This window comes from Trachurus japonicus, unplaced genomic scaffold, assembly GCF_045865225.1.
Source record: "Trachurus japonicus isolate A0001 unplaced genomic scaffold, Traja_1.0 AP030411.1".
Lineage (NCBI taxonomy): Eukaryota > Metazoa > Chordata > Actinopteri > Carangiformes > Carangidae > Trachurus > Trachurus japonicus.
This window is the reverse complement of record NW_028220544.1, coordinates 25,497-36,555: the sequence shown is the minus strand read 5'-3', so window position 1 is coordinate 36,555 and position 11,059 is coordinate 25,497. Positions and strand designations below refer to the sequence as shown.

At 42.5% G+C, this 11,059-nt stretch overlaps 1 protein-coding gene across 1 annotated transcript; it reads left to right on the top strand.

Annotated features, from left to right (window-relative positions):
- The first annotated feature begins 246 nt into the window (after positions 1 to 246).
- LOC146960406 (uncharacterized) lies at positions 247 to 1,419 on the top strand. The gene has a single exon (XM_085772398.1). It carries the CDS (start codon positions 247 to 249, stop codon positions 1,417 to 1,419), a length of 1,173 nt encoding a protein of 390 aa, XP_085628524.1.
- Positions 1,420 to 11,059: the final 9,640 nt, after the last annotated feature.

The window sequence follows — 11,059 nt, the reverse complement described above, 5'->3', positions numbered from 1 at the left end:
ACCTGTTATCCAGGGGTAAGCCCCTGATGACGGACTGGCGCCTGTTCGCGTTGCGAGAGACAGCGCACTGTCCGCTGTGGTTTTCCATTCAGAACGACCCATGGGTCACGATGCGCTGGCTCATCGCTGGCCAGGAGGTCAGCTATACGCCTTCCCCCCACTTCCTCTGTTACAGCAGGTTCTGGACAAGGTGAGGGAAGAAAAGGTACGGGTTATTCTAATAGCCCCGAATTGGCCATCACAGACATGGTTCGCGGACCTGAAGTTGCTGCTGTCAGGGACACCGTGGCCCCTGCCAATGAGACCCGACCTGCTGACGCAAGCAGGGGGGGAAATATTCCATCCAGACCCTCAAAAGTGGAGGCTGGTAGCTTGGCCCCTGAAAGGGAGCGTTTATTAGGAGAAGGGTTACCCCTGGAGGTGGTGGAGGTCATACAAAATGCCAGAGATCCCGCAACCCAGACCCTCTACGCTTACAAGTGGAAAGTGTTTGAGCGCTGGTGCGCTGAGCAAGGCAAGGACCCTTTTCATTGCGGGATTAATGTTATCCTGTGTTTTCTTCACTCTCTGAGCCAAAAGGGCCTCTCGCCTTCTACTCTTAAGGTGTATTTGGCCGCTATCTCAGCTTGCCATGTTGGGATAGACGGTAAGCCGCCAGGCAGCCATGTGCTGGCATCAAGGTTTATGCAGGGGGCCCATCGTTTGTACACACCAGAGCGTCCCTCATCTCCTTCTTGGGATTTGGCCGCAGTATTGGATGCTATGACTAAAGCTCCATTCGAGCCCCTCCGAGAAGTGGACCTTAAGTTTTTATCGTTGAAAACGGCCCTGCTAGTGGCGCTAGTATCAGCGAAACGCGTTGGGAACTTGGCAGTCTTGTCCGTTCATCCATCGTGTCTCACTTTTTCTCAGGACAAGAGAAGAGCAGTTCTACGTCCTAACCCAGCTTTTCATCCAAAGGTTATAACAGCCGGGTTTAAATCCACTATCGTAAATCTGTCTGCCTTTTATCCCCCTCCCTTCAAGTCGGAGGTGGGGGAGAGGTTACATACACTGTGTCCGGTCCGTGCCCTTGACATATATGTGGAACGCACCAGGACGTTGAGACGCTCTAACCAGCTGTTTGTATGCTATGGTTCTCAGGCGGAGGGTAAGGCTTTGTCTAAAGAGCGCTTATCAAAGTGGATAGTGGAGGCTATCACTCTGGCTTACTCTGCGTCAGGCCAGGCACCTCCTCAGGGTCTGAGGGCTCACTCTACCAGGGGTGTGGCGGACTCCTGGGCGCTCTTAAAGGGCGTCTCAGTCGAGGACATCTGTGCTGCTGCCTCATGGACAACCTCTCATACATTTGCGAGGTTTTATAGTCTGGATATGACAGGGGCTACAGTGGCTCATTCCATCTTAAGTGCTGCCAGATGATAGGACCAATAGGTGATCAAACTATCACTGGGGTCAGTGGGATGCTACACCAGTTGGGGCTTGCGTATTTTCAGCGGCCCTGACCATATGTGTGTCAGCAGAGGTTGGGCGGAATCATTTTGGCAATAGTACGAACTCGAGTTCGAAATGAAGTAAAACGTTCGGGTTGTGCTACAACCCTGGTTTTACGATTGAGAACGAGAGTTCATACAAACAAGCCTCGCTGACACCCGTCAGGGAGCTGAATGGGTGTCTGAGGACGGGCGGGGCTGTGGAGCATGTTTTTATACTGTGTAGAGATGCAGATCGCGGGGGCGGTTCCACAGCGCCGCCAAAGCCAGGTGGAGGCACCTGGTTGGTTGGAAAGGGCTAACGTGTAAATATTCAGTGGCTGATCTGGGATCAGCAATATGGCAATAGTACGAACTCTCGTTCTCAATCGTAAAACCAGGGTTGTAGCACAACCCGAACGTTTCCTCCCGTCTCACTGCTGCCTCCCTCTTCCACGGTGAAATCAAACTTGCGCCTTGCGCGTGGCGGATTTAAAGGCGAGGAGAGGAGCTCATTTGATTGGTGAAGATCTGACTCGGCTGTGTTAAACCCACTCCACGCCTTCTCCCCGTCCTCTATGCCACTTGCGCCGGTGGGAGGGAAGTAGGCAGGATGCGCCCCACTGCGCTTCGCCTCGCGTTGAAGGAAAATTGCAAACTGCTCCTGGACCAACACGTTCTCACTCCCAGTGCGTCAACCCCCTGACGAACGGTCACTGTCCCTCCTCGTCACATGCCTGACTCATTAGGTACCCGTTTTTCGTCATGAGGTGACGAGCGGGGATTTCAATTCATTCCAATGCAACCCCCTTCGCGGCGATATGTGACGCTCAGAGTAAAGTGATCCAGCCGACCGGACGCGGCGCTGAACGACGCACTGAGCTGGAAAACTTTTTTTCCCCTTTGAAGCTTTATTGAACCTGGTGTGTCTGACATAGCTTTCATCCAAGCCGTCATTTTGGTTATTATTTATTTACTGATCTTGGCGTTGGTGCAGAATAATAAACAAACAAACAAACAAACAAATAAATAAATTACATCCTTGTCGGAAGACCAGACGGGGTGGGGGTGTGTAATAAATAAATAAAGAAATATTTTTGTTCCGTGCGTAATTGTCAAGATCCGCATTTCGATTAAACTCGCCTTTCTTCTTTTGTACGAGTTGTTGGACGACTGCATTTTCATTTTATTTACTTATTTCCCTGTCCTAAGTCATGTTTATGGATACACAGTTGAACATATTGTCATTTTACCCTCGGCATTTTCCCCTCACTTTGCTGAATATCTGTTGATTCATGTCATAAACACGTTTTGTTCATTAAAAATATGTGGTGTTTATTAAAAATATGTTGTTCATTCAAATCTGTTGTTGTTCATTGCAGAACAATAGAATATTAATACGGTGATTTATATACAGATATTGATCGCGCAGTGTGACCACAATCACTACGCACGGAGGCGTGAGGGACATTTGAAACAGCTGTATCAATCGTCCCTGCAGCGACTACTGACACTTCAACCTGTTTTGGCTCTAAACTTCAAAACTATGACATTGCATAGTTTAGGACCTGTTTATGTACGAATTCATCTGTTGTTAGGTCATATTATTATTGCATGAAACACACAATACAACTTTTGATCACAAAAAAACTACCGCACGTAACATTTTACTTTCCGTAGTAAAAAAAACAGGTTCGCGCTAATAACTTTTGAATGGCGTGACGTAATTTCACAAGCTTTCCCAGGATTGGTCGGTGTTGAGTGCTGAACTAGAGGATGTGACGTCATTGCAACGGCGCCACCATAGACTGCGACACTGCCATCTACGGCGTCTGGACGGAACTACAACACCTTAACAGTGTGTTTGTGATCATGAGGAGTGGAAATTAAGCCATGTTGATTTAATTCAACAGCATGTGAATAAACAGTGAGGAATCAGAACAGTTAGACAGCTCTTTTTCAACAAAGTCCAAATAATTCAAGTAACTCAAGTCATATAGGCCTTTTTTTTTTTAAATTGCAGAAAACAACATTTCTCCCCCCTTCTCCCTCCTCCCGCCCAGGAACCTTAGTTTATAATATAGTGTAGAATGAACCCGTCCACTGTAGTAATGTTTATGCACAACTGCACCACTTTAGCCAGCTCCTTTATTTCTGGTTTTACATTGGACAAACTGATTAAGGCTCCATTTTCAGGAGACACAGCTATTCTTTAATAACTTCCACATTCGTTGGGTTACGTTCAGAGGTTTATCAGGGCAGGGCCTAGGGTCATCCAGTGTTAGCAATTACAGACCCATCTGACCTTCACAGGGGTCACAGGTCAACTTTTCATGTGAAATTTGACGATTTTTGCTATCAATTCAGGCATAAAACACCAATACTTGGAGCTGGGAAGCTGAAATCTTTAGATTCTAGTCCAGACCTTGGAGCAGATTGAAGATCAGAGCTGTGCTCCACTCAGAAGTGTCCAAAATGGCCATGGTAAGTGTCAAAGGTCACAGGGGTCAAACATCAAAGTTAATCCTAACAAAACACACACGCTTTAAGTAATCATCATGAAATTTAGATGAGTTGTATATCAGAGAGTCCTCTATCATTATATTGTATTCCCATTGCTCTGGGGGCCACGGGGGGCCCCTGGGGGCCACTTCGCTTTCCCATGCTCTCACAGATTTGGGTGTCGGGTCAGTGGATAAGGGCCTCACAATGAGTCCACAGGCCAAGTTTCAAGTGATTCGGTTGGTTTCTATGGAAACAGCGGCCTCCTGGAGACAGAGGAATGCGGCTGTTTGAAGCCCCGCCTCTCGAAAAGTAATGGCTCAATCAGGACCGAACGCACATCAACGCGTTCGTCTTGGGCCCCCGGAACCACTGATATCAAATTCAGAGCTGTACGACTTTTAGAAATATATTTCATCCATTTCAGCTTTTCAGATTCAGAGCCTCTCAGACTTAATGCCTGAGAGACCTTCTGAGTCAGAAAAGCTGAAATGGATGAAATATATTTCTAAAAGTCGTACAGTTCTGAATTTGATATCAGTGGTTCCGGGGGCCCAAGACGAACGCGTTGATGTGCGTTCGGTCCTGATTGAGCCATTACTTTTCGAGAGGCGGGGCTTCAAACAGCCGCATTCCTCTGTCTCCAGGAGGCCGCTGTTTCCATAGAAACCAACCGAATCACTTGAAACTTGGCCTGTGGACTCATTGTGAGGCCCTTATCCACTGACCCGACACCCAAATCTGTGAGAGCATGGGAAAGCGAAGTGGCCCCCAGGGGCCCCCCGTGGCCCCCAGAGCAATGGGAATACAATATAATGATAGAGGACTCTCTGATATACAACTCATCTAAATTTCATGATGATTACTTAAAGCGTGTGTGTTTTGTTAGGATTAACTTTGATGTTTGACCCCTGTGACCTTTGACACTTACCATGGCCATTTTGGACACTTCTGAGTGGAGCACAGCTCTGATCTTCAATCTGCTCCAAGGTCTGGACTAGAATCTAAAGATTTCAGCTTCCCAGCTCCAAGTATTGGTGTTTTATGCCTGAATTGATAGCAAAAATCGTCAAATTTCACATGAAAAGTTGACCTGTGACCCCTGTGAAGGTCAGATGGGTCTGTAATTGCTAACACTGGATGACCCTAGGCCCTGCCCTGATAAACCTCTGAACGTAACCCAACGAATGTGGAAGTTATTAAAGAATAGCTGTGTCTCCTGAAAATGGAGCCTTAATCAGTTTGTCCAATGTAAAACCAGAAATAAAGGAGCTGGCTAAAGTGGTGCAGTTGTGCATAAACATTACTACAGTGGACGGGTTCATTCTACACTATATTATAAACTAAGGTTCCTGGGCGGGAGGAGGGAGAAGGGGGGAGAAATGTTGTTTTCTGCAATTTAAAAAAAAAAAGGCCTATATGACTTGAGTTACTTGAATTATTTGGACTTTGTTGAAAAAGAGCTGTCTAACTGTTCTGATTCCTCACTGTTTATTCACATGCTGTTGAATTAAATCAACATGGCTTAATTTCCACTCCTCATGATCACAAACACACTGTTAAGGTGTTGTAGTTCCGTCCAGACGCCGTAGATGGCAGTGTCGCAGTCTATGGTGGCGCCGTTGCAATGACGTCACATCCTCTAGTTCAGCACTCAACACCGACCAATCCTGGGAAAGCTTGTGAAATTACGTCACGCCATTCAAAAGTTATTAGCGCGAACCTGTTTTTTTTACTACGGAAAGTAAAATGTTACGTGCGGTAGTTTTTTTGTGATCAAAAGTTGTATTGTGTGTTTCATGCAATAATAATATGACCTAACAACAGATGAATTCGTACATAAACAGGTCCTAAACTATGCAATGTCATAGTTTTGAAGTTTAGAGCCAAAACAGGTTGAAGTGTCAGTAGTCGCTGCAGGGACGATTGATACAGCTGTTTCAAATGTCCCTCACGCCTCCGTGCGTAGTGATTGTGGTCACACTGCGCGATCAATATCTGTATATAAATCACCGTATTAATATTCTATTGTTCTGCAATGAACAACAACAGATTTGAATGAACAACATATTTTTAATAAACACCACATATTTTTAATGAACAAAACGTGTTTATGACATGAATCAACAGATATTCAGCAAAGTGAGGGGAAAATGCCGAGGGTAAAATGACAATATGTTCAACTGTGTATCCATAAACATGACTTAGGACAGGGAAATAAGTAAATAAAATGAAAATGCAGTCGTCCAACAACTCGTACAAAAGAAGAAAGGCGAGTTTAATCGAAATGCGGATCTTGACAATTACGCACGGGACAAAAATATTTATTTATTTATTTATTTATTACACACCCCCACCCCGTCTGGTCTTCCGACAAGGATGTAATTTATTTATTTGTTTGTTTGTTTGTTTATTTATTATTCTGCACCAACGCCAAGATCAGTAAATAAATAATAACCAAAATGACGGCTTGGATGAAAGCTATGTCAGACACACCAGGTTCAATAAAGCTTCAAAGGGGAAAAAAAGTTTTCCAGCTCAGTGCGTCGTTCAGCGCCGCGTCCGGTCGGCTGGATCACTTTACTCTGAGCGTCACATATCGCCGCGAAGGGGGTTGCATTGGAATGAATTGAAATCCCCGCTCGTCACCTCATGACGAAAAACGGGTACCTAATGAGTCAGGCATGTGACGAGGAGGGACAGTGACCGTTCGTCAGGGGGTTGACGCACTGGGAGTGAGAACGTGTTGCCTGGACACGCCCCGTTGGCGAGGCAAAGGCAAAGCGCAGGGCAGATCCGCCACGCCTGCACCTAGTCTACGAAAATAGAGCCCATGGTATTATCAGAAGGGTCTCTCACTTAGTTAATCAGTCTTGTCTCACAGCTTAATTGATCCATATTTGACATACTGTTGTGGTATATTTCGATGTCGATGCTGATGAAAATATGACCACTCTGACACGTTTTCTTTGTAGATGGTAAAAAAGAGTTTATTACAAAAAAGATGTAGTGTCAAAAAGCCGAATCTTCGAGAAGTCTCTGGACTGGAGCCAAATATGAGACCTCTGGGTCTTGGCCAAAAGTCCTGACCTTATATAGTATGTTCTCTAAAACTCCACCTCTCTAAACAGAAGGAATGCTTATTTAATCAATAAGAGTCAGCTGCCAAACTGAGTGGTAGCTGATGCCATCAGTTACTTTGGACCTTTTCAAACAATGGTATTTATACCTTGAACTATTTGTTTATCTGTAACTGTCATGCACTCAAGGCTCAGTTATTCTGACAGTAGGTGTCCAGCCTCTTGATACCTTGGTGGCTGAGAGATGCTGCACGAACAGCATGACTCTGTCTTTATTTTGATGATCATTATTTATTATTTACTGGTTGTTCCCTTTGGTTATAGACAAAGGGTTGTAATAAATATCATATATATATATATACATCTCCAGTTTCGTTGACTTCTTTATTAAACCATTTGTCTCAAACCTTCCATCTTATGTGAGAGACTCAATGGATATGCTTAATATCCTAAAAAAGGTTGAAAACCTAAGTAATAATTCAATCTTGGTCACCATGGATATACAAAATGTATATGTAGATGTCCTCTCACCCTGTGGGTCTCCTACTGGGGTTCCCGGCTGGGCTCCGGGGCGGGCCGGGGCGGGCCCCTGCTTGCCCTCCTTCCGGCGGCACGACCTGACCTCACCTCTCATTGCAACTTATCACTATCATGAAAATTTATCTACACAAAGGAAAATGATTACATGCATCTTTTTTTTTTTTTTTTTTTTTACAAATTATAATATATATATATATATATATATTTTTTTCTTTCTTTTTCTTTTCTTTTCTTTATTTATTTCTTTATTTATTTATTTGTCCCTTTATTTTCAAAGTCTTATTTCATTATTATATACATGTATTGCTCCTTTCTCTTATTATCTATTCATTATCCCTAATATTATCATTATTTGTTTCTTTTCTTTTCTTTATTATTATTACTGTCACTATTACCGTATTATATACCATATTGTATATAAGTAATAGCACTCCACTAACCTCTCATCCACGCACACACACGCACACACACATACACCTAACACTACATTCATGTATCAACATGGCATGTCTTTTCCTGTTGTTGTCTGTACTTATGTCAATTGTTCGTATGTTTGTCTATGTGGTTATATGTGCTTATAACGTTTTTTGTCCCTCACGTCACCTTGTCTATCACTTCATCACCAATAAAAAAATAAAAAAAAGAAATGTTGAAAAACAAAAGATATACAAAATGTATTTACCAATGTTGACCACCAGGGGGGCTTAAATGCATTGGAATGTTTCCTCAACCAAAGACCCCATGGGTCTACACCAAGTACTGTCTGTTTAAAAGAGCTAGCAGATATAGTGCTCAAAAAGAATGCATTCATGTTTGAAAAAATGTCCTCACTATACAGGCAATGTAAAGGGACAGCCATGGGGAGCAAAATGTCCCCCAACTTCAGCTCCCTTTATGTAGCCTGCTTTAAAAAAGACTATGTTCTGTCTGAAGCCAACCCTTTTTTAAAATGTATAAAACTGTGGAAACGTTATGTTGATGATGTCTTCATGATTTATGAGGGGCCTGAAGACACCCTATTGCATTTCTTTGAGTATCTTAATGGTTGTCATGAGCACTTGAAATTTACTATGAGCCATGATGAACACAAAATTAACTTTTTGGATATTCTTAGAAAACGTGAAGGTGGAACACTGGTAACAGATCTCTATAGGAAGGACACTGACATGTTCCTTTTTACATGGTCAATCATTCCACCCCACCCACCTGATCAATTCAGTCAATTCAGCCGTATTCGAAGAATATGTACTAAAGATGCAGATTACAAAGAACAAGCAAATGAACTTGAACAACGGTTTCAAGACAGACACTATAAGGAACATTGGGTCCATGCTGCAAGATAAAGGTATAATCAAAAAACACAGGAGGAGTGCTTAATAAAGAAAGAAAAACCTAAAAAAGACCATGTTCCAAAATGTTTCCTCATGCAGGTATTCTCCTCTTGGTAAAGACTTCCAAGAAATTATTAGAAAGCACTGGCATATCCTGAGTTCTGACCCACTCCTCAAAAAAGAGTTTAAGGATCCTCCACAGGTAGTATTTAAACGCTCAAAAAATCTTAGAGACATGCTGGTTCAATCGGACCTAAAACCAATCAAAAATACTACATTTTTAGATGTGCCCTTTGGCAATTATAGGTGTGGTTCATGCACACAGTGCAACTTCACCTATAAATGCACAAGTTTTAATCATCCAATCTCAGGAAAAGCAATGAAAATCAAGGGCACTATCACATGCTCTACAAAAAATGTTATTTATTTAATCAAATGTCCTTGCGGCCTGGCCTACGTCGGGAAAACCCAAAGGGCAATAAAAACAAGAATTGCTGAGCACAGGAGTGCAATCAGAACACAGGATTTGCGTAGCCCGGTGGCAGTGCACTTCAGGGAAGCTAATCACCCAATTTCTTCCCTGAGATACATTGGCATCGAGCACGTTAAACCCCCCAGAAGAGGTGGAGACCACAGCAGTCTCCTATTGAAAAGAGAGAGCTTCTATATCTTCACCCTCCAAACACTAACCCCCAGAGGCCTAAACCAGGAGTATGATATTAAGCATTTTCTTTAGTCCCCTAAAAAGAGGTTTCTAACACTTGCTCTGTAACTTTAATGATTTATTAATAACTTTGTAACTTTAATGATTTATTAATATTTGTTTTGTAACTTTGGTGATCCTTTATATGTGTAATGTTGGTTGTTTATGCATTTGTATCCACTCTGGATCATATACACGTTGTTTACTACTTTTTTTCTCTCATGATTATGAAATATTTGATTACTATTTCACTGCTATGATGAAAAAAACTTTTTGACTACAAATGGGTTCCCACTGATTATATTTGTGTTTTTCTGGGCCCAATTGTTTAATGATAAGTGTATGATGTTTTCTATATTTAAAAGATTTTCTATATTTAAAAACTGTATATTTAAAACTATATATTTAAAAGTGTATAATTAAATACTGTAAGCTGAAGGATGTGCCCCTTACCTTCAGGCTTGCCCCTCCTCACCTAATTGGACCTCACACCCATACACCTGTGACCCTATATATGGGTGTGAGTGTTCCTTTGTTCTTGTTGGCACCTGAAGAAGACCACACATGGTCGAAAACGTTTGTGCAAGTGCTAAATATGAACTCATTGACATCTCTTAGAAATGCATGTGCTCTTGTGTGAGCCTATGCAAACAGGATGGAACACTGCAGGGTGACGGGAAAGCGCCAAATTACCAAAAGCACAGTACAAAGTCGCTCCTACAAAGTCGCTCCTTCCAGTCTGTGGGAAAATTCCATTGTTCAAGGGTGAATTGTCTTACAGTGTTAGCATACAATCAGGTAACAGTTATCTTTTGGCAATGGCACATATACAGTACATACAAAGACTTTCGCTGTCTTTCACTGTGCACTGAAAGTACAGTTTGTAATAGTTCTCAATCTTAGGTAGTGTAGATTTAAATGATCTGCTGTTGAGGCTTTGCTTCAAAAGTTTAGCTGCTACACACCACTTCTGTCTAACTACTGTAATCTAGACGAATGCAGGGGCTTGTGACGTAATATAATCCATGGTTTAAATTGCAGGAAGATTACTAAACAATATTTTTTTCTAAGGAAGGACCCTTTTCACCCATTATAAAGCTTTTCAATTATTATTGATTATTGTCAGATAAGAGCATATTTCAACCAGATCACATCAAAAATCTGATGTTTATGGAACATGAAAAAAACTCAGTCACCCTGTAATACTGCAGGCACACATCTGAGTGTGACAAATCCTTAGTCTCTTGTCCTGTCTCACACTGGGACACACATAAAGAGACAGGAAGTTTTTACCAGAGACAATTTATCCAATGATCATGAAGGGGTGATGGGATTAAATAGTTCAGTCAAACTGTTTTAAGGGTAGTTATGTAATATAGCTGCACGTCAACCAGGAATGCTTACAAGTAGCTCAGTATTATCTTCAGCACAGTG